At 41.1% G+C, this 24,665-nt stretch overlaps 1 protein-coding gene across 4 annotated transcripts in view; it reads left to right on the forward strand.

The window, feature by feature from the left end:
• Positions 1-24,665, forward strand: part of LOC121528066 (myosin phosphatase Rho interacting protein) — an 85,902-nt gene that overhangs the window by 59,094 nt on the left and 2,143 nt on the right. The window contains exons 16-24 of one of the 4 annotated variants that reach the window (XM_041815195.1): positions 5,216-7,720; positions 16,106-16,253; positions 18,087-18,204; positions 19,346-19,505; positions 19,713-19,826; positions 21,907-21,993; positions 22,076-22,238; positions 22,922-23,007; positions 23,232-23,291. In XM_041815195.1, coding sequence (XP_041671129.1) covers positions 5,216-7,720; positions 16,106-16,253; positions 18,087-18,204; positions 19,346-19,505; positions 19,713-19,826; positions 21,907-21,993; positions 22,076-22,238; positions 22,922-23,007; positions 23,232-23,267 — 3,417 coding nt within the window. In that variant the 3' untranslated portion in view covers positions 23,268-23,291. The remainder of the gene's footprint in view (positions 1-5,215; positions 7,721-16,105; positions 16,254-18,086; positions 18,205-19,345; positions 19,506-19,712; positions 19,827-21,906; positions 21,994-22,075; positions 22,239-22,921; positions 23,008-23,231; positions 23,292-24,665) is intronic. The other 3 variants (XM_041815194.1, XM_041815196.1, XM_041815197.1) reach the window with 3 other exon arrangements.

Here is a 24,665-nt window from a genome sequence, read left to right on the forward strand (position 1 = left end):
CTAAATTATATCAGTTCCTTTAGTCTTTCATTTTTCACATATTAGTAGGTAGAGGCATATGAAACCGATCTTATCCACTGATCTTATTTACAAGGATCGGCCGACTGCCAATCTCCTAAAACTAAGGAAATCGGCGCCGATACCAATTTTGGCTGATCGATCGGTGCACCCCTAACTATAAAGTGTAGAAATGACTGAAATGTGACAAAAACTAAAAGACACTTAATCTTCAGACTAATGCCGGCCTTACACCAGAGGACTTTGCTAAAAGTCTTAAAAGACTCTAAACAGACTGACACCTGAGACCCTCTTACATCTAAAGACAATCTGTCGGCAAGCCGTTGAGTTTTTAGTCAGACTGAGATTTTGCAAAGACTGTGGTTCACTACAATTCCTTTTTGAGATTATTTGGTGGAAATTCACAACAACATTTTAGCAGAGAACAAGATGTAGAAGGAGATGGAGATCACATTTGAGTTATTATCTCTAATAATCTGAAGTTTTTACATCCTTTACATCGAGTAGAAATGAAAGGAAAGTTAAACACCGAAGCAGCTTTGCATGTTACTGCAACAACCGAGGAACTATCCTGGAAACACGTCAGAATAAAAGTAGCATATGAAAGTAGTCTCACCACAGAAACAAACTGATCAGGCTTTAACTTTGAAAATCCCAGCGGAGGTTTGCCGTTCCTGTCAAGTCAGCCTGGAATGAGATCTGACTGCAGCTCTGAGCAGAAAAGTTTTTCAATCTCTTGAGTTCTGAGCGGACATTCAGCGGCTCTACAATGATCTACGCTCACGTTCATATTTAGAAGAATGAAGTAATTTAATGTGCTTACAAACAACACTGGCTCCCATTGGTCATGGACGACGGTCGTGTCACTGAGAAACACTGTTGGCATACAACCAGACTAAGGACTTGTGATAGTATCAACACGTTTGATATCATCGTAACGCCAAGACTGAAGAAAGATCACCTTAAAACAGTTAAAATTTAGTCTTATGACTACTTTACACCTAACGACTGAGACAATGGGAGCGAGCTGCAGCTTTAGCAAGACTCCCAGGATTTTACTCTTGACTTTGGAATTTTGTCTGCGATTTAAAATCGAAGGAAAAGTCGTGAGGAGTTAGGCAAACTTAAGACAAGCTAAAAAAAGATCTTTGATGAAAAAAACCACAGAAGGAATGGCAGTATTTACATCAGTTTGTTTTAAATCAGTGAATGTATTGATAATGCATTTATATGAGTGTTTTTACATTATATTGATCTTCCTGGAGCTTCCACCTATTGATCACCCATTGAGTTTTTATTAATTAATGGAGATTTTAAAATCAATCAGCCCTGATATAAACCTGATTTAGAGTGAAATAATCCTCCAGGTCAGCAGCACGTGATCTCTTCCTGCTGAAACTTTTGGCTCAACATGTTTGAACAATAACCTCTCAGCTTGTTTCTAATGATCTGCATGGACATCAGAATCTCATCTTCTAATAACTGCTGTTCAAACCATCCATTTATTATGTATTAGTCCATTTATTATAACAGATCCCCACATAGGTGAGGAAAGGCTGGATGAATTCTCTGCTTCTATGTTGATGAATGAATGAGGATGATGGTTTCTGTTCAAACTGCTGTGATGATTTACCTGTGTTGTTCTGAAGCAATGAAGGATGGGATACATCTAAACATATTATCATAATAATAGGTACAGTCAGGTAGATACTGTGGTGAAGAGCTGGGTGGTATGGACCAAATATCTTTATGCTGAGTGGTGTTTTATATCTGGATATGTAAACAGGAGATTGTCACCATACTAGAATAATAGACGCTGTTATGGAGCCATGATGGCACAGCTGTACAGCGGTTGAATTTGCCTCACAGTAAGAAGGTTCCTGGTTTGGACTGTGTGCATGTTCTCCCCGTGCATGGATGGGTTCTCTCTAGCTTGATTATACTGATTCCTATGATAATATCCTGACAGCATGTGAGCCATTATTTCTGCTCCTGTTTTCCTCTTGGAACAAGGAAAGGGGGAGATGACAAGGAACCAGGACTAATTTACTTTCACTGTTCCTCACTCAGCAGAGCGTATTAGTTTGTTTAACCAAGTGGAGACAGCTGTGGATTACTAATCCAGCTGTGCATTACCTAGATTAGTTCACAGATACTCATCAATAAAGTCACCAATTCAGAATAAAAGGGCAACTTTGTGTATTTTAAACAAGGTGAATTTGAATTCACAGGCCAGAGGCTTGGATTAACTGATGTAGTGAGGACAGTTAGCATGCAGTGGGATGCAGCGCTCACGTGCTGTAAGGATTTGTTAGTCCTGTGTCCAGGGTAAGACCCTAATCCTCGCCCTGTGAGAGCGGGGTTGGCTCCTCTGTGGCCCTGAATGGATGGATGTTTATGACAAACAGTGAAATCTGTTTGATACCACAACAACAAAGATAGAACTTCTGACAGACAGTTTACTCCAGATGTGCTGACTTGTACAAAAACATTGGTGACAGTTAAACTGTCAAAATGTCCTCCCCTTTAAATCTCATGCATTTCAAAGTGATCAAATCTCCCATTATTTTAATGACTGGTGGGATTAGACTATTTGGCTAGTGTTTGTTAATAGGGACAATATTGGTGGATAATGTTAGCTCAATTAGGGATGCAAGTTGGTGTCTTCATAGTTTTGGTAATGGCAGATTTATATATCTGATGATATTTAACCTTTAAAGGCCCTTAAAGTTCAGCACCCTTAAGAGCTCTTAAGGACCAAAATGGCTCACTTCATGCATTAGGCTTTAAAATATGTATACATTTTATATTTTTGAAAAGTTTTTTTTCATTATTTTTTTTAGCAAATTCCCTCCCTTCTCAAAAAAAAAAAAAAAAAAAAAAAAAAAAAAAAAAATTTAAAGAAATTAACCCTTTAAATGCCAGGTTCACCACGCCCCCTGTGTTTTAGATTGGGGAAAATATATATATATATATATTTTCAGTAAAATACATGTTAGGGATGCAACTAACGACTATTCCTATAGTCGACTAGTCACCGAACACTGAAAAGATTTGTCGACTGGTCGGGTGGTGGTGTAGCTGTGGGATCCCCTGATGGCTTTGACGTCTTTCCTTTTTATTTTTATTTTTTTTACTAACAGCTTAAACAGAGAACCTTGACGTACTTATATATATGTATGAAATAAAAATAAAGACAATAAGTCAAGGTTTTTCATTCAAAAATGTATTCAGTAACACAGTATTTTTGTCTTGGCTTTTAATATAATTAGTGTTGAAGCAAGGTTGAATGATTTTCTTTTAAAGCTGTATTATTGTACGTCTGTTAGAGTTCGCTCCACTGTTTGAACGTTGAAAGAGATGACGTGCATCACTCCCTCTGTAACGTGTTATCATCAGAGGTAGAAAATGTGATGAGGAAAAGAAATGCTGCCATAATGCTATACTTTTGAGTTAGAAGTGAAAAGGGAAAGTTGTCAGGTTCTGTCTGCAGGACTGTAGTGTTACATTAATGTTAAAAGCCAGGACGACATCGCCAAGGGATGACCGACGTTCGCTAGCATAGAAAGTAAAAATGCACTGTCGACGTGCTCTTGTGTTATGTAGGATCTGCTTTACATCTTATTAGCAATCTTTGTTTTTGAACTGTCGAGAGTGAAATATTCACAGACTTTCTAAGTTTTTAGATGTGCAGATGTTGCATCAGGTGCCACCAATTCTCTCTGTTTTTCTTTTTTGTGCAATCGCTGTTGAGCATGCAGAACTCTAGACAGAGATAGTATGAATGACAGATGGCTCACTACCAAGCATCTCAGCTTGAGAAAACATTTTTCACACACATTAGCAACATGCAGCATGAAAAAAAGTAATGACGCAACAAACGAATCATTGATAGTAACATTTGTCATTGATAGAAGTCATTGATTATTGTTGACAACGGCGCCAAATCGTTGCATCCCTAATACATACAAAGTAGATGTTTTCTCTTTCTGGTCATCAGAGCGTAGTATATGTCAGATTTTTGGCAACATTGATTTTATGCAGGATTGGATTTTGCGCTGTGTTAAATGAAATAAAAGATGCAAGGGAAAATAGCTCCATTTAGAAGAAAATTGTAAAAAATTACAATGTTGACAAAAGTATTAAAAAGAAAAATTGTAAAATGTTGGAGTGCATGTTTTCATGCTCTAATGGCTTTAAGGATAGAAGAATTATAATGGCAGTAAATGGTGTCCTTTTTGGCTTTAAGGGTAAATGTGTTACTATTTTGTACACGATGCATTTCAGGTTGCAGGGCAGAAATACATTTGAATATCAGTTTTAGTATGGTTATCGGCATCCCTACCAAACTGCATGGTTGCTGCCATGTGATTGGCTGATTAGATATTTGTGTTGATGAGCAGTTAAACAGGAGTACCTAATTAACTGATCTCTGAATGCCCTTCAAATGGATACAGAGCAGCCATTTTTCCAAATGTTGTCATTTTTGAATAATTCAGGCATTGTGTTGGGTTCACTATGGTTCGATTTTTACCAGAATCATATCAGAGGTCTTTATTCTGGTATTGTGACGTCCATTTTTATTCCTGTGCAGAGAAAAATATCCAGATATATCTATTGTGTATCACCATTAAGTTAGGAAGTATGATTTTAGGTCCATACCACCCAGCCGTACTGAGCATTAGGCATTTATTGAATGTTCACACTTTATCAATATAAGCGGTGTTTTCTGATCCTTTATCATGATTCCACATGTTAAAAACTGGATTTATGTCCCAGCCCTACTTTGGTGTACAAGCTTGGACCAAAGAAACTGTGAAATGTTTGTAGGAGCGGCTGTGCCTCCATCCTGACACTAATATGAAACTAGCTGACACTAATATTGCATTACTGACCACATGAAGGAACTTTTAACCATTAATGAGCATGCTCTGTTGTGATTAACTAACCCCAGCCATTTCATCTCTTTCCTTTGCTTTGAATTGACACTATTAAATCTGCAGGGTCCTTTGAGTTTGCTTTGAATCACTGTTAATTTATGTGTTTGTTTAATTTGGGATTATCGTGTGGGGAAGCTAATTTCAATGTTTAGTGTTAATGAAAAGGGTGTGATTGGTAGTTAACGCTGTAAAATGATTAGAAGCTTTGTGTGTCCCCTGCTGTGTGTTAACCAAATGTTTGGTCCCCCTTTTCCAAGCTGGAGCCCCCTCTGGGTCTGGAGGCGGACGTGACGCCCCAGATGAAGAGGCCTGAACTGGTTAGTCCTCAAGCTCAGAGTTTAACAAAGAAGTACCAGGAGACCAAAGAGCTCCTGAAGCTGCAAGAGCTGAAAAAACGCAATATGCAGGCACAGCTTGGCCTCTCGCTTTCTCACCTCCCCATCAAGGACCCCTACTTTTCTGAACCCCTGGAAGGCCCTCCCCCTGAACCAGTCCAGCAGACTCTTAGCTTCCTGCTGATGGACAGCACCGAGTCCATACAGGAACTGGAGGACTTGATAGCTGATAAACCTGTGAGCATTAAGGAGCTGCTGAAAATGTTGAAGTCCCACAGCTGTAATAAAGACATGGCAGAGAAGCATCAGCTTCAGAAGCTTCTGGAGACGTGGAGGTATCAACAAGAGGTAGAAAATGAGACATTAAAAAAGAGCTTAGCCCGGGCAGGAGAGAGTATCCGCGAATACGAAGCCCGCCTCCTGACCATGGAGGACTTAGTGGGGAAAGTTCAGAGAGCGAGTCTGAGAAGCCCCTACGGCCCGCTCTCTGGGATCGAAAACCACTCCGAGATAAACGACATGAACGTTGGGATTCTTTCTCAAAGAATCGAGCTTTTAACAAGCGAGAACGGAGCCTTGAAGCAGCGCTGCCAGGAGATCATGAACCAGCTGACCGAGGCCGACAGAGAGATCGACAGACTGAAGGCTGAGCTGATCGGCCAGCAGGGAGGCAAACAGCATCACCTGGTCCTTGAGGAGCTGAAAATCCTGAAGGCTGAACTTGCCGAGAACCAAGCCAGCGCTATTGATCGGGAATACTACGAGAGGGAGCTGAATGAGAAATCTCTGAGACTCCATGAAGCTCTGGTTACGCTGGAGGAGCTCGGAAACACTTTAAAAGATACTGAGAAGAAGCTACAGCTGAGAGAAGCCACGCTGAAAGGTCTGGGCTTCCAGGCAGATTACGGAGACGAGGAGATCCAGCCAGAGAATGAAGAAGACGCCTCAAAGGAAAAGCTATCTGACATGGAGGCGAACCTTCAGTCTAAGGAGAAGCAATGCCTGGAACTGGAATCACGAAACAGAGAACTGATGGAACTGAACCAAGAAACAAAGAGGGTTAGTGAAGAGAAGCTTAGAGAAGCAGAAAATGAAATAAGGATGCTGAGAGAGAAGTTAGGTAGAGCTGAAGAGACGGTTAGTGAGCGTGTAGAGGTGAATGAGACGCAGGTTGACAGTAAAGAACCAGAAAAGCAAGTAGTAGAAGAGATTGAGAGGAGGTGTGAGGCGATCAATCAGGTTTTAGAGATGTTAGAAAAGGTAGATGTTAACGTAGAGAAAATGTTCAGTGATTTAAGAAGCACTTTATCAACTTCAACGACCAGAGAGACGCTAATTTTGGATCCTGAAGACGTGATGTTAGTGATGGAGGGAGAATTCTGGAGTCAGATGTCGAGAATAAACCCAGAAGAAGACAAACATAACTCAGTTAGACGTTTAGCAGAACAGATGATGGCACAGAACAGACTGATGCTCTTCTTTAGGAGGATGTGTCCTCAAGCAGAGAGCGAGGCTGGTTTTACTGGATGGCTCGATAATGAAACCACCGCTCTGATTGTCAAAGAGCTAACTGAGACGTTGGAGGTAAAGTCAAGAGCTCTGCAGCAGATTGCATCTAATATTAAGTTAAAAGGGGATGGTGAGCTTCTGTCTTTAGCCAGAGCAAGCTTTGGTCAAGAGCAGAAACCTCCATCTGAGTACGTGCTTGAAGCCCTAAAAGAGGCCTGCACTTCCTGTGTGAACATCAGGATGAAGGTCCAACATGAGAAAGAGCTAAAGCAGACAGAAGGTCAGACTGCTAGCTTGGATTGTCCAAATTGTCCCAAACTGAAAGAAGCTGCAAGAAATCTCAAGTCTAAGGTGTCAGATCTTGAGAGCCAGCTCTCTGAGATGTCTTTAAAATCCACAACAGAAGCACAGGTTTCAGTCCAGAACCAAGGAAAACCCATGGACTCGTTGGATAAATGCAGTGAAGTCCAGGATTTAATTGCCAGACACAAGAAGGAACTTCAAGAAGTCAAGGACTGCTACGGGCAGGAAGTTGAAAAGCTGAAGCATGAGGTCACCGAGACTAAAGAGACGCTGCGACTCAGATCAGAAGAGAATGAGAAAGAGATCGACTCTCTGATGATCTGCATGGAGAACCTGAAGAAGAAACACCAGATGGAGAGGATGGACCTCACAGAGAGGTTCGACCGAGAGATGGAGGAGCTGAGGAGCATGATGACCCTGACCAACCAGGAGAAGAGCTCCACAGAAGACCAACTGCTCCATCACGCTGCGGCTGAAACGTCCACTTTGAAGGAGCGGATCCAGGAGCTGGTGACGCAGGTGTCGGTGATGACCCAGGAGATGAGACGGCGAGAAGAGCAGGGAGACATTACCACCCTGCGGCAGAAATACGAGAAAGACCTGGACAACCTGAAGGTGGAAGCGCTCCTTGTCCTTACCGTCGTCCATCTGTGATGTCCCAGACCTCCCTCCCCTCCCTCGACTCTCCTCTACCCCTAACTCTGCCCACCAAACCTTTGCTCTTCTTTAAACCTTTTTCCTTCTATGTTGCATGAAAACTAACCTCCTGTAGGTTCATGTGAGTAGTGACGCTGCTGTAGTTTGTACCGAGGAACCCATTTTGTTTTAATTTTCATCACCATCATCTCTAGAAATTAAAGAAACATTAATCAGTGAAGACATCCAACCAGAACCATCAGATCCTTCAGTTCACAGATCAGTGATCATCCTATGAAATGAGTTCCTCTGTCTGTAGCTGTATGTGCCTGTTAAGCTAACCCTCTGATTCGGCTTATTTAGAAACAGATCATATTTAAGGTCTAAGCTTAATCTGACCAGATTTAACTGCTTCTCTCTGACTGTACTAAAAGTTTAATTTTATCCTTTCATATTCTTATAACAGTTAAAAACAGAGCATAATGTTTTACTTCCTTAGACCTGAGCTTTAGTTTGAATGCATTTTTAATTTCTTCAGTATTTAGGATGAGTCAGACCTGATCAGTTCAAACACTAAGCCCTGTCTTTGAACAAGGAGTCGTTTTTACCAAAAATGATGTCCACAAATCTACTGGAGGTCCTGTTTCTGCAGAAAATCCAAACTTGGATTTGTTTTAGAGCAGATGTTAGGCTGAGTGTTGTTAGGGGTTGTCAGTCAGTCATTGAAGGAGGAAAAGGGGACTAATTTTCATGGCGGACTGTAAGAACTGCATCAACAACATTTATACTTAAAGGTCTGAATTCAGTGGGAATTTTCCTTCAAAATCTTGACTGGACAAGTACTAGACAGGACAGGCTCTAGACTAGAGGAGTACTAGACAAGACAAGCTCTAGACTAGAGGAGTACAAGAAAAGAAAAGCTCCAGACTAGAGGAGTACTAGACAAGACAAGCTCTAGACTAGAGGAGTACTAGAAAAGACAAGCTGTAGACTAGAGGAGCACTAGACAAGACAAGCTCTAGACTAGAGGAGTACTAGAAAAGACAAGCTGTAGACTAGAGGAGCACTAGACAAGACAAGCTCTAGACTAGAGGAGTACTAGACAGGACAAGCTCTAGACTAGAAGAGTACTAGACAAGACAAGCTGTAGACTAGAGGAGTACTAGACAAGACAAGCTGTAGACTAGAGGTGTACTAGAAAAGACAAGCTGTAGACTAGAGGAGTAATAGAAAAGACAAGCTGTAGACTAGAGGGGTACTAGAAAAGATAAGCTGTAGACTAGAGGAGTACTAGACAAGACACGCTCTAGACTAGAGGTGTACTAGACAAGACACGCTCTAGACTAGAGGAGTACTAGACAAGACAAGCTGTAGACTAGAGGAGTAATAGAAAAGACAAGCTGTAGACTAGAGGGGTACTAGAAAAGATAAGCTGTAGACTAGGGGAGTACTAGACAAGACACGCTCTAGACTAGAGGAGTGCAAGACAAGACAAGCTCCAGACTAGAGGAGTACTAGAAAAGACAAGCTGTAGACTAGAGGAGTACTAGACAAGACAAGCTCTAGACTAGAGGTGTACTAGACAAGACACGCTCTAGACTAGAGGAGTACTAGACAAGACAAGCTGTAGACTAGAGGAGTACTAGACAGGACAAGCTGTAGACTAGAGGAGTGCTAGACAAGACAAGCTGTAGACTAGAGGAGTACTAGACAGGACACGCTCTAGACAAAAGGAGTACTAGACAAGACAAGCTCTAGACTAGAGGAGTACTAGAAAAGATAAGCTCTAGACTAGAGGAGTACTAGACAGGACAAGCTGTAGACTAGAGTAGTACTAGACAAGACACGCTCTAGACTAGAGGAGTACTAGACAGGATAAGCTCTAGACCAGAGGAGTCCTAGACAGGACAAGCTCTAGACTAGAGGAGTATTAGACAAGACAAGCTCTAGACTAGAGGAGTACTAGAAAAGACAAGCTGTGGACTAGAGGAGTACTAGACAAGACAAACTCTAGACTAGAGGAGTACTAGACAGGACAAACTCTAGACTAGAGGAGTACTAGAAAAGACAAACTCTAGACTAGAGGAGTACTAGAAAAGACAAGCTGTGGACTAGAGGAGTACTAGACAAGACACGCTCTAGACTAGAGGAGTACTAGACAGGACAAGCTCTAGACCAGAGGAGTCCTAGACAGGAAAAGCTCTAGACTAGAGGAGTATTAGACAAGACAAGCTCTAGACTAGAGGAGTACTAGAAAAGACAAGCTGTGGACTAGAGGAGTACTAGACAAGACAAACTCTAGACTAGAGGAGTACTAGACAGGACAAGCTCTAGACTAGAGGAGTACTAGAAAAGACAAGCTGTAGACTAGAGGAGTACTAGAAAAGACAAGCTGTGGACTAGAGGAGTACTAGACAAGACAAGCTCTAGACTAGAGGAGTACTAGAAAAGACAAGCTGTGGACTAGAGGAGTACTAGAAAAGACAAGCTGTAGACTAGAGGAGTACTAGAAAAGACAAGCTCTAGACTAGAGGAGTACTAGACAGGACAAACTCTAGACTAGAGGAGTACTAGACAAGACAAGCTGTAGACTAGAGGAGTACTAGAAAAGACAAGCTCTAGACTAGAGGAGTACTAGACAGGACAAGCTGTAGACTAGAGGAGTACTAGACAGGACAAACGCTAGACTAGAGGAGTACTAGAAAAGACAAGCTCTAGACTAGAGGAGTACTAGACAAGACACACTCTAGACTAGAGGAGTACTAGACAGGACAAGCTGTAGACTGGAGGAGTCCTAGACAGGACAAGCTCTAGACTAGAGGAGTATTAGACAAGACAAGCTCTAGACTAGAGGAGTACTAGAAAAGACAAGCTGTGGACTAGAGGAGTACTAGACAAGACAAACTCTAGACTAGAGGAGTACTAGACAGGACAAACTCTAGACTAGAGGAGTACTAGACAAGACTAGCTGTAGACTAGAGGAGTACTAGAAAAGACAAGCTCTAGACTAGAGGAGTACTAGACAAGACAAGCTGTAGACTAGAGGAGTACTAGACAAGACACACTCTAGACTAGAGGAGTACTAGACAAGACAAGCTCTACACTAGAGGAGTACTAGAAAAGACAAGCTCTAAACTAGAGGAGTACTAGACAGGACAAGCTGTAGACTAGAGGAGTACTAGACAAGACAAGCTCTAGACTAGAGGAGTACTAGAAAAGACAAGCTGTAGACTAGAGGAGCACTAGACAAGACACACTCTAGACTAGAGGAGTACTAGACAAGACAAACTCTAGACTAGAGGACTACTAGACAGGACAAGCTGTAGACTAGAGGAGTACTAGACAAGACAAGCTCTAGACTAGAGGAGTACTAGATAGGACAAACTCTAGACTAGAGGAGTACTAGACAAGACAAGCTGTAGACTAGAGGAGTACTAGAAAAGACAAGCTCTAGACTAGAGGAGTACTAGACAGGACAAGCTGTAGACTAGAGGAGTACTAGACAGGACAAGCTGTAGACTAGAGGAGTACTAGACAAGACACACTCTAGACTAGAGGAGTACTAGACAAGACAAGCTGTAGACTAGAGGAGTACTAGAAAAGACAAGCTCTAGACTAGAGGAGTACTAGACAGGACAAGCTGTAGACTAGAGGAGTACTAGAAAAGACAAGCTGTAGACTAGAGTAGTACTAGACAAGACAAACTCTAGACTAGAGGAGTACTAGAAAAGACAAACTGTAGACTAGAGGAGTACTAGACAAGACAAGCTCTAGACTAGAGGAGTACTAGAAAAGACAAACTCTAGACTAGAGGAGTACTAGACAAGACAAGCTGTAGACTAGAGGAGTACTAGGAAAGACAAGCTCTAGACTAGAGGAGTACTAGACAGGACAAGCTCTAGACTAGAGGAGTACTAGAAAAGACAAACTCTAGACTAGAGGAGTACTAGACAAGACAAGCTGTAGACTAGAGGAGTGCTAGGAAAGACAAGCTCTAGACTAGAGGAGTACTAGACAGGACAAGCTGTAGACTAGAGGAGTACTAGACAAGACAAGCTGTAGACTAGAGGAGTGCTAGGAAAGACAAGCTCTAGACTAGAGGAGTACTAGACAGGACAAGCTGTAGACTAGAGGAGTACTAGACAAGACAAGCTCCAGACTAGAGGAGTACTAGACAGGACAAGCTGTAGACTAGAGGAGCACTAGACCGGACTAGGTTCAACCTTGTTTAAGCACAGATGTGCCCTTTGTCCAGGTATCCCTCAGATCTAAATTGAAATTCATCATAGATATCAAAAACTTGAAATAAACTAGAATGGCCATCAGAGGCGGCAGACCCACACCTAAGCAGCGCCATCGAGGAACTCACGCTCCCATTGATTACTATGGTGTTCAAAATTTGATGTGCGAGAAAAACCGAATGGGTGCGCGGATCATCACCAAAATCTAATCAATTCTTCCCTGTCACTATCCCAGTATCCCCTGAAAGTTTGGTGAAGGTCTGACTTTCTGTTCTCGAGTTATCTTGTACACATACAAACAAAGATAGGGAACCCTTTACATAACCCCCTGCAGATTTCATCGGCGTGGGTAATAAAACTTAATTACATGCTGACAAAGCCAGCTAGAATAAGATTAGAGCCTAAATCTCTTTAGTTTCAATCTTTGACAGCAGTAGATTGACTGATATGAACAGTAAAGCCTGATGGGGGTAGAATGGTCTGGTTAGATTAAAGAACATTTAACACGAATGGTGATTTTAAAGTAAATTGAAATTTATTATTTAAATAGTACGATGTTTACTTTTAGTGGCTTTTGCTGGTCTTATCTCTGACAAGTATCCCATATTACTAAGAAAACTAAAACTAGCACTGGGACTAATAAAGGCTGCCAAAACAGAGCATTTTCACAAGGTAAAAACTAACAAACCAGCAGTAAGATCTAAGTAAAACTGAGACTAAAAACAAACAGTTAGAATGATATAATGTGGTGTATTGTGGTGCAAAATATTTTCTTTCAATACATTTGATCCTGTCAGAGACCCGATTTTATTTGTGATACAAGATGAGGCTGCCTCTTATGGAACATCCACAACAGCCATTGAGAGAGAGCAGACTGGGTACCAGATATTTACGTTAATTTTAACATCAGTTGAAGCTTTTCTTCTGTCTGTTGTCTCCCACGTTTTTAATACCAGGTAAAGTTAAAAACTGTCATTTTAAAAAGCACTCTGAGGCTCTGAGCATGGTCAAAGCAGCTGTAAATACTGTAAATATCACCATGTACTCATTGCTTATGAAGCTCCATTAACACTAAGCTAATTCAATGATTAACAGAAGTCCCTAGCTACTAAGTTGTTCAAGTGCCTTTATTTTGAAACAGCCATATCAGGAAATGTTTTCAGTAGCAATTTAACTTGACTTGGATCATCGTTCAGTGATCTCATGCACAGTCACGAGGTAGTATCACATCACGGGCTTGTTTAGAGAGTGCAGAAGTCATGAGCAGCACAAACAGAACTCAGGAGGCCGCCATCTTTGTTGTAGTCCACCTTATCCCACATGGAACTGTAGCTAGCATGTGTGAGAAGTCCCCGCTCTTGGAGTAACTGCATATTTCCAGTCTGCAATAAGGCAAAGATGTTGTATAAGTTTGCACCTTTGAGTCCTCTTTAGACCTTTCAGACACCAGTCGTAGAAACAGAGAGTCAAAACTCAGCAGGAGGTTTCTGTTTTCAGCTGAAATTCTGTAAACATGACCTGAGCTGCCTAAAAACTATCAGCACCCATGCCCCAGCCATGACCCGGGTTATATTTACCCACGTCTGGCATGTTTCTAAATAAAGCCTTGCCACTCTGATGTCACAGCAGGAAGTTTACATTTGCTCTGGGGGAGGGGTCCTTGGTCTGAGTTCTCGGGGGGTTTGATCCCTGTGAAAATCGCTGGCTGGAGTCGGAGCAAGGAGAGAACCGGCCGTCACTGAGGTGTCAGATCAGTGGAAGTGAATGAGCAAGGGCAGCAGGAAGGAGCGTTCGATTACTCCATTACAACCCCTCTGTATGATACAATTCTCTTTATCTGTAAAGCAGAGCATTAACATCTCTAAAAGTGTTCTGGAGAGGATTAATCTCCTCTCTGTACCACACTGAGGTGCTGACGGGACCTCACCTGGGATATATTTAACCCCAGGTACTCAGACTTCCACTTCTTCATGATTGAATTAGCCTATTAGCTTAACCCCACATTCCTGCTCTGATTTGGCAGATTAGGATTAGACTGAGGCCCCTGTTAAACAACGTGTGCTCTGTTTTAAGGAATGAAAGTAGGCCCAGCAACATCACCTGTTGGTTTGCAGTCTGCAGCTTTGACACTCCAGCTGTTATTATCAGTGTAAAACCTGTACAATAAACCAACATTACCCAGCTTTAAACTTAGATATAATAAAAATCAATATAAATCAGAACCTGTTTGATAGCACACCAACAAAAATAGAGGTTCGGGATCATGGATGTACTTGCTGGTAACCAGCGCTGGCATACACAGCAGTCATGTGCATCCTCGCCTCCTCTAACATCAAAGCTAGGGTTGTTCTGATTCCAATAGCAGTACCAGAAATACATCCGATACTGCTTAAAATGCAGGTATTGGTATCGGCGAGTTCACAAGTTTATGCACAGATCAAATACCGTTTGGTTTAGCTTTTTTTTTGCTTCACTTAGCCATGCTAACTGTTAGTGCTATAAACCAGAAATCTATTCTTCTCCACTGCTGGAAAACATGTCATGCATGGGCTATCGTTTTTAGAGCAGCGAAGAAGAACCAAAGGACCCACTGCAGCAGCAAAGAATGGCGGCTGTGTGACAGTTTTTTTGTGAATGTGATCATTAAAATCCTAAAAATCAAAATAGATCGGTGTGTTTTAAAGGTCCCATATTTTACCCCTTCTATTTAAGTTTGTATTGGTCTCAGAGGTCCCCAAGACATGCCTGTGAAGTTTGTCGCTGAATAAACACTCCAGCATTGGATTTTTGCATGTCTAAAAACCCCTCTGTTTCAGCCCTGCTCAGAACGAACTGTTTCTGTGTCTGTGGCTTTAAATGTTAATGAGCTGTGTGACTCCGCCCCTGACCACGTCCCTCTCAGGAAATGGATGTTGTCTCACGATCCTTCTCTCTGTTAGCAGCTGAGAGGAGAGTCAGGAGAGGAGGGCAGAGCTTTATTCCAGGGCCAACTAAAACTGGGGGCGGCGCTAACTCCCCACATGACATCATGAGGGGAAAATCTTGTTTCAGCACACATTTTCTGAAAGGTGGAGAAAGAGAGGGACCTCCATAACTCCATCCACCCAGCTGTTCCCTCAGAACAGTTCTACTAAAGTTCTGCTCTTCTCAGAATTATTCTGCTCAACATTGCCTGGACTATTACTGTTGGTATCACAAAGTTTGGTCTTAAAGCATTTAGAAAACAGACAAAAGGAAGGGTCGTTCACACCGTATGGGTTTTTAAAAAATAGAGCATAAATGAGTCTCAGTGAATTAAAAGTAAATGTCCTAACAGTGCTGGGGGGCATGTTCAGTTCTCTAGTCGTTAGTCTGAGCCGATCTGATGTCACTATTGATTATTGATAAATAGATATCATACATGATAGCTACAACGCGTACACAAATGACACATACATAGGAAGTTAAACTTCAGCCCAGTATTAGTATCAGCTTCAAAGGAGCAGTGTGTAATATCTCACTCAACAACATATCGCAGAACAAACTTTTTTTAAATCAAACATTTATAGGTAAATTTTAGATGAGTGTTTAATCAGCTGAATGTTTAAGATTTTTGAATTTTTATTCACTCAGAAAAAGTTTTTTATTCGTACAGAGGGAGGATTCCCTCCACAGACTCCAGCTGAGTTAGAGAAACATGATTTTAACTAGGCCATAAATAAGCATTTCTGCTGTAGTTGTATTTTTTACCACAGGGCTGTATTGGGATTGACTCACTGCATGAGACTGCCTCTAGTGGACACTCAATGAATTGCAGGCGTGTCCACATTAACGTTGGCTTTGTTTCTCAGCTCTCAAAGGTTTGGACTATCATTTTTCTAAACATCCTCCGTGAACGACTCCCATCTCTTCTCATCATTTCCTTTCCTTCAGTGTTTCCTTCAGTGTCTCCTTCTCTCCTCTAACCTTCTCCTACTCACACAGACTCGACCCACTCGTGGCTAACCGGCTGCAGCTTGCTGATTATGATTGCTCTGACTTTCACCGCACCGAGTCCAGGAGGTTCTCCCAGCTCAGGAGAGCCTTCTGGTGCGTGTCCAGATGAGCCGTGAACTCACAGGTGCTCCTTGTTTCTCTCCGATAGGCCACGTGTGAGCGAGGCTTCGCGGCGATGGAGGAGTCCCACCAGAAAGTGATCGACGAGCTGCAGAGGAAGCACCAGAGAGAGCTGGAGAACCTGCAGGAGGAGAAGGAGAGGCTGCTGGCAGAGGAGACTGCTGCTACCATCGCGGGTACTGCAGTGAAAATATTACTTTTTTCTGGTTTTGTGCACTTAAAAATCCAGGGAATAATATGTTTGTAGTGAAGAAAAACTTTATTTACAATACTGCTAATGAACAAAGACGCCTGCACACATATAAGAAATACACAAAAGATTCTACCAAAGAGGCATGTAAGCAAAACAAATATCAGCTCTACATTCAAGACAGGGATATGGGGTTAAAGGGAGTTTCCAGAAGCTTCTTTAATATCTCAAAGATTCAGCAGATTTGACATCTTATCACCTTTAGATTTTTGGTTTGAGCAGTGATAGAAAAGATCACACGATGGGAGAGGCGAGGCGTGGAGCGAGGGGGTGAAGAGTTCTGTAGAGGCCATGTGATGCTCTCTATATAATTAAAAGGGTCTTATACATAATCCTGATCTGTATGGGGATGAGGGAGGGATAGATGTCTGGTTCTGATTAATAAAGTATCTGCTGCATTCTGTAGACCAGGGGTGTCAAACTCAATCACAGCAGGGGCAGCATTCTGAATTTGGGTGTAACCTGAGGGCCTAATAGGATCAATATTTAACCATTGACTGTCAACCTAAATGATTTGGAGATTAAAACATCAACATGATGAGTTAAAAACTCAAAAGCTGAGAAAAAAAGTCAAACTGATACATTTTAAAGGTAAAAACATGACATTTAAAGTCAAAATAATGTTTTTTAAAGGTAAATAAGAGGTAGAATACTGAAACCATGATTTTTAACAGTCAAAATATGAGCTAAAAGTCAAAATAATGAGTTTTTAAGGTCAAAATATTAAATAAAATTCAAAATCATGAGTTTCAAAGGTGAAAAATGAGATAAAGTGAAAGTTAAGCGTTAAAATTGTCATCAAAACTGTGGAAAATTTGAAAATCATGATATTTATCAGTTGTAATATGAGATAAACATCGAAATCGTGAGTTTAAAATGTCAAAATAGGAGATTAAATTTCAAATCTATGAGTTTGAAAAGTCAAAATCATGATTTTTAAAGGTCAAAATAGGATTTAAAATGTAAAATTATGACTCTAAAAGGTAAAAATATTAGATAAATTTCAAAGTAATGAGATGTAAAGGTTAAAATATAAAGTAAATGGTCAAAACCGTAACTTTAGGTCTTAACTGAGAGATGCAAAATTGAAAATATTAAGAAAACACTCATTTCTTTCCCACGTTCCTGACTTTTTAATCAAATTATTTTTACTGTTTACTTTTTCTAATTTTTATGTCTCAGCAAGGATGTTATAAATCATCAAGGTTAAGTTTACATTTTTACTCTGGAGGAAATCTGCAGACCTCATACTGGTGGGACAGTTCTAATAAAAATATAATATGATCTAGTGGGCCGGGTATAACTGCACCACGGGCCGGATTTGGCCCCCGGGCCTTGAGTTTGACACCCCTGCTGTAGACAGTTTAATGATTGGATAGATACTGTATGTTGAGGATTATTGGCTGAGGCGTGTTTAGACCTTTTACATGTGACATACAGATGGCTAAACGGTCTTTACTTAATAAATACCAGTGCTAAATAATTACTTACGTCCAGAAATTCCTTCATTAGATAACTGTTAATATGTAGAAATAAAAAACAGGGCGACACGTCCTGTGCAAATAAATCTGTCAGTGCAGCGAGCAGCTTTTACTGAAGTTTGTTCTGATCAGATCTCAAGTCCAGTCTCCGCTGCTCGATCATTTTCCCCAAGAATGTATAATCCTGCTGGTGTTTTATTAATAGTAATAATAATGTGGTTTATGAAGAAGAATATCTCCTGCTCTGAATATTAAAACTGTTCTGTTTGTGTCTCTAGCGATTGAAGCAATGAAAAACGCCCATCGCAGCGAGCTGGAGAAGGAGCTGGACAAAGCCCGAAAGGCCAACAGCAACGCTGAAAACGCAGATATAGAGGAGATCCGCAGGCAGCACGAGTGAGTTTGATTCTTCAGGTTCTATAAGAACAGGGAGGACTTTTATATTTGGGCTTAAGAAACACAAGGCTGCTGTGTCAGAGCCGGCGTTCTCATGTTTAGAAGGGATGATGATATTGGTGAGGTATGATAGAAAAGAACTAGAAAAGCTTTCTATAAATAAAACAGATAATCATTGAACTATTCTCATCAGTCCATCCCACATCTGGCTGGAGAGGAGTTTTCTGTTACCTACATGAGCACATGAGCTCACTGAGCCCCCCTAGTGGTAGAAAAATGCAATTTCATGCTGCAGGTATAAGACTGCCAGTGCAGCTGGCAAGTTTAAACAGCAGGAATATCTACACAGATGGACTAGTGTCTGTCAGTGAGGCGTTATCAGCTGATACCAGAATGACCTTCATACTGCCCAGGATTTAATGTCCAGGACTTGATCATTTATTTCTGTATTTTATGTGGTTTGATTTTGATAGAATCATATCGGTGTTTAAATATCAGCTCTCAGGACTGCCGTCATGCTGCAGAACTTAATGAGAACTTTTAATGTTCTCCAATCAAACGTGTTATTTAAAGAGTTAAAGGTTCAGATTCTGCAGCTGTCTCTGAGAACATGATGAGACGTGTCGAGTCATTCTCTTTTCTCCATCTGCAGCAGAGTCAATGTATGTTGAACTCTGTGACACCTGAACAGGTGGAGACAGTAAATCAGACAGACTCTTAATAAACTGTCAGAGAGAACGAGGGACGAGGAGTTGCTTTATGAGAGCCAGTAAGATCTCTCTGGTTTTTCTCCATGCCTGATGCTCTGGTTTGTATTTGGTTCCAGAGGAGGATAAAGGTGTTGTGTTTACTCTCTCTTTCAGCTCACTCATCTCGCTTTCACGGTGTGATAATGGTGACGCTTTATCTTGACTAAGAACATCACAGAAGAGAGATAAAGTGATCTCTACTCTCTCAGCTGTAGAGGAAGAACCAGAGACGTTACAGAGATGGGACGTTAGAGCAGACTGGCTGGGGGGGGGGGGGTAATCAATCACCCTGAGAGATAGACAGCAAAAATCCAGTATCATGCTTCCCTGATTCAAACAAATTCATTGTGTTCTTGTGTATTTTCTCCGACTGTTATTTCTGTGCGTCTCAGGGAGGAGTTGTGTTCGTTCCAGCGGGAGATCGAGGTTTTATCAGAGCAGTACTCACAGAAATGTCTGGAAAATGCTCACCTGGCTCAGGCCCTGGAGGCAGAGCGTCAGGCCCTCAGGCAGTGTCAGAGAGAGAACCAGGAGCTCAACGCACACAACCAGGTATGCTCATGAATACACACCTGTTACAATACACAACCAGGTACATTCATAAATACACACCTGTTAAAATATACAACCAGGTATGCTCATAAATACACACCTGTTACACTACACAACCAGGTATGCTTATTAATACACTCCTGTTACAACACACAACCACGTTCATTAAAACTCAGGTGTTAAAGTGTTCTGATCTTCATGTTTTAGGAGCTGAACAACCGTCTGGCGGCAGAAATCACAAAGATGAGATCGATGACGTCTGAGGACGGAGCGGGAGACACAAACACCATGATACAGGGGAAAGAGCTCTACGAGTTAGAGGTCAGCTTCAGGAGAGAACAAGAGATTTACTTGTTTTAGATGAAGGAGATAATGCTGCTTTTATTTTATCTAGATAACTGGTTCCCAACCTGGGGTCTGGGACCCCCTATTGGGGTCACCAGAGAACTCAGGGGGGCTGTGAGGCTTTGTCTGCTCTGAGGTTGTCAAGATTAGATTGGTATATGTTAATTAATAAAAATGTAGACATATTTTCTTTGGGTTTTGTCTATGAAACAATTCCAATTTATGTTGATTTTTGACAGTAATCGACTACTTTTTAATTCCCGTGGGTCGTTGGGGGTCCAGCATTTCCCCTTTGGGGATCCATCTTCTTACCTTTTATAGTTTATAGTTTTTTATAGTTTTTATTTTTATTTCGTTTTCACTTTCTGTGTTTAATTTTAGTTTAGTTTTTATTAGTTTTGACTGCTGGTTTATTAGTTTAGTTTTTATTTTGCAAAAATGCTTCGTTATAGTTTAGTTTTTATTCGTTTTGATGTTAGGGAAGTTTTTTTGGATACTGGGTAGGGCTGAGTGAACATCATACATTTGAAAACATATTCCAACATGCTACTCTTCACTTGTTCACATTTTATTTATTTACAGATGATGTTTGAATACAACTCCAGAAGTAAAACTACCGTGTTAAGTCTTATCCAATCAAATCAGGCCATTTTTCAGGTCCCCGACTTGGGTGTAGCTGCCAGTCTTGATGGTTGAGTCAAAAACTAAAACTAAGGATGTTTTGTCTCTATTTGTATTTTATTTTAGTTTGTTTTATAAGTGCACTGTGCAGTTTTAGTTAGTTTTTGTTTTTTTGGCAATGCTTAGTTTTTATTTAGTTTCAGTCAACTAAGAAGATTATCGTATTTTAGTTTTAGTTATTCAGTTAGTTTTAGCTAACTATAATCACTTTGCCCCAGGAAAAAGGTTGGGATCCACTGATCTGTATCTTCAGTACAAGGCACTGCAGTTCTTCTGGCCTTCAAAATAAAAGCCCCAGATGTCAAACTATTTAAAGAGACAAACAGAAATGAACAGGAAGAGAAGTAAATCAATAAATAAATGTCTGAAACTGCTCCATATAAAACCGTATCTGACTCTAGTGTGCTGTTAGGACCTCTGCCATGATCCAGCTATGATCTGTAGATTTAAGATCAGTATAAAGCAGTGATACTCAGCGTGTGGCTCTTTTATGTCTAAATTTGAAGGAACTTTGACCTAGTTACTTTTCACTCATTTCCCCCCACCTTTTTGCTGCTTTTTGCCAATTTTGGTGATTTTTCACTCATGTCCCCCCAACTTTTTGCCAATTTTAGTCACTTTTCCCAATTCCCCCCACCTTTTTGCTGCTTTTTGCCAATTCTAGTCACTTTCCACTCTTTTTTTTTTTGCACATTTTTTCAGCTTTTTTTTTTTTTTTTTTTTTTTTAACCATTATTGCCACCTGTAAGCCATTTCTGTTTTTGTCACATTTCACCCATTTCTGCCACTTTTTTCTCCACTTTTTTTCACTTTTCACCCAGTCTCTGCCATTTTCTGCCTTTTTTACCCCTGTTCACCCACTTTGGCCACTTTTTTTGCAGGTTTTTCACCTAATTTGCCAGCTTCAACTTATTTTTATTGCCCTTTTCACCCACTTTTCACCACTTAGATTGTGGCTCTTGCAATAGTATTTTTCAACATTGGCTCTTTGGTTGAGCAGGGTTGAGTAACACTGGTGTAAAGATTTTGTCTTTAATTGCACTTAACATTACAACGTGACCAGTAAATGTGTGAAATAGTGACTCTAAGATACACAACACTAACCAAAGAAAGAAAGAATCCTACTGGACATCAGATAACATGGTAACAAGTTACATGGTAACACCAGCAGTGCTGACAGTCTCTTTTGTTCTGTTTTTTTATGAGTCAGGTGTAAATCTGTTCATTCATATGTTAATTCATATAATTCACCTACCTGTTGAATTCATCAGTGAGCTGAAAATATGATGGGGAAACTATCAGCAGATTCAGTTAAAGTAGGTGTAAATCTTCTTTCCCCTGTTTTTTAATGTCATGTTTTCCTCCTGTCCTCCAGGTGATGCTGCGTGTGAAGGAGTCTGAGGTTCAGTACCTGAAACAGGAAATAAACTCCCTAAAAGACGAGCTCCAGGCTGCCCAAAGAGTATGTCTCTGATCATTTATCCTCCTGGCAGAGTAAAATCTCCTGTCCTCTGTGTCTGACGTGATAAACTTCATGTTTCCAGGATAAGAAGTACGCCACAGATAAATACAAGGACATCTACACCGAGCTGAGCATCGTCAAGGCCAAAGCAGAGCGAGACCTGGGCCGGCTCAAAGACCAGCTGCAGCTCGCCCACGAGGCGCTTGGAGAGCCAACGCTGGAGGAGGTGGAACGAGGAGGATACGGTACGAAACACAAGAGAGCACTAGAGGGCGCTGTTCTCAGGCTAAACAGACAGGAGGACGATCAGGAGGAAGACACATTTACCTTGTTTTGTAGATGTGGATATTCGCATGAGAGGGACGATAAACACAGAACGGTCACACTTCTGGTCAGTGCTTTTCAAAGTAAAAGCCTTGAATGCTTTTATTCTGGATTCTCAAATAAATCCAGTCGCTTGTAGGGAGGTTTAAGAGATGAAGAAAGACAGGACTGTGACAGCAGGGAGCTGTAGCTGACATAAATCCAGTCTCACAGGACCATTATCCTTCACATGTAATATCTACTCCTTCACTGTCCCACAGGTCTGCAGCTTAGTCCTCGATGGGTTCATTATCTAAAGGAAAATCTTTTCAATTTTGTTTTGGTGTTTATTAATCCCAGTAGATTGTGTTTGTGTCAGCTGGATGCAGTAAAATTATCTCAGCTGGAAAAATCCTGCCTAAACGCTTAAAGATGACCAGCTGGAATAAGCAGACTTTGGTAGAAACAAGCCTTTTCTTAGTGCCTTCATAGAGATGTGGAGCCTTTCTGTAGTTTCAGAGTGAAACCTGCTGAGTTTGATCAGTGATGTTAGAGAGACTCTACAGTCAGACGCTCTGATTCTCGTCTCTGGTGGTGTCTAACTCTGCCCTTCTCCTCCTCACAGACATCATGAAGTCTAAGAGTAACCCCGACATCCTAAAGATGGCGGCCGCTGCAGCCAAACGCTCAGAGAGAACCCTGAGGTCAAAGGTGAGTCTGACCGTTGCTGCCAAGCTACACATATCTCCCATCACCACAGACAGAGCAAGTGGGCTCTGCTGCCCCCTGCTGGTCTCCTGCAGACTTACATGCAGCATGCTGGTTGTTGCATCATCACTGTCAGCGTCGGTGTGTTTTTACATCCATCACCGCCGACTGTCACATGTGATGATGTTTAACAGACACGCGTGTTGTTGGTGTCTTTCTGTCCTCAGTCTGTTACTCGGGACATGCCCTGGGACGACCTGTAGACCCCAACCCCCCTCCTCCTTTAGGTAAACTGACCAGAGTTCCTCCTCCCGCCGTCGTCCATCTTTTTAAGTCACTCATTATCGTCCAACGATCTGCAGGGTGATGATGAATGAGGATGAATGACGGGTGACTGAGACATCCTGGAGTTTAAAGAGTTAATCCTCAGTTGGTCATTTCACATTAAACATCTTTATTTTTACAGTGGAGCCCTGAAAAGAAATGGGAGGCAGTAGAAGAGATCTGATGAGACAATAAGGACTAGAAACGCTTTAATTTGCTAGTATATTAAATTTACAGTGAAGCTGCTGCTGATGAGAATGAATGGGGGCCAATTAGACACAAGCTAAGAGGCTGAATTATCATGAACCTGCTTTCAAAGTACACACTGGTATATTATTAAGTTAATAAACCTTGAGGGGTACTGGTTAGACTGGGAAGACTACTGGGGTCTAGACTGGCCAGTATGCAAAAGGGAAGGATGGAATGGTTTATGATCTTTTAAGGATGACACCATCTTCAACAACAGAGGATGGAATGGTTTATAGTTTTTAAAGGATGACACCATCTTCAACGACAGAGGATGGAATGGTTTATAGTTTTTAAAGGATGACACCATCTTCAACGACAGGGGATGGAATGGTTTATAGTTTTTAAAGGATGACACCATCTTCAACGACAGAGGATGGAATGGTTTATAGTTTTTAAAGGATGACACCATCTTCAACGACAGGGGATGGAATGGTTTATAGTTTTTAAAGGATGACACCATCTTCAACGACAGAGGATGGAATGGTTTATAGTTTTTAAAGGATGACAGCATCTTCAACGACAGAGGATGGAATGGTTTATAGTTTTTAAAGGATGAAAGCATCTTCAACGACAGAGGATGGAATGGTTTATAGTTTTTAAAGGATGACACCATCTTCAACGACAGAGGATGGAATGGTTTATAGTTTTTAAAGGATGACACCATCTTCAATGACAGAGGATGGAATGGTTTATAGTTTTTAAAGGATGACACCATCTTCAACGACAGAGGATGGAATGGTTTATAGTTTTTAAAGGATGACACCATCTTCAATGACAGAGGATGGAATGGTTTATAGTTTTTAAAGGATGACACCATCTTCAACGACAGAGGATGGAATGGTTTATAGTTTTTAAAGGATGACACCATCTTCAACGACAGAGGATGGAATGGTTTATAGTTTTTAAAGGATGACACCATCTTCAACGACAGAGGATGGAATGGTTTATAGTTTTTAAAGGATGACACCATCTTCAATGACAGAGGATGGAATGGTTTATAGTTTTTAAAGGATGACAGCATCTTCAACGACAGAGGATGGAATGGTTTATAGTTTTTAAAGGATGACACCATCTTCAACGACAGAGGA

This window comes from Cheilinus undulatus, linkage group 20, assembly GCF_018320785.1.
Source record: "Cheilinus undulatus linkage group 20, ASM1832078v1, whole genome shotgun sequence".
NCBI classification, from domain to species: Eukaryota; Metazoa; Chordata; class Actinopteri; order Labriformes; family Labridae; genus Cheilinus; species Cheilinus undulatus.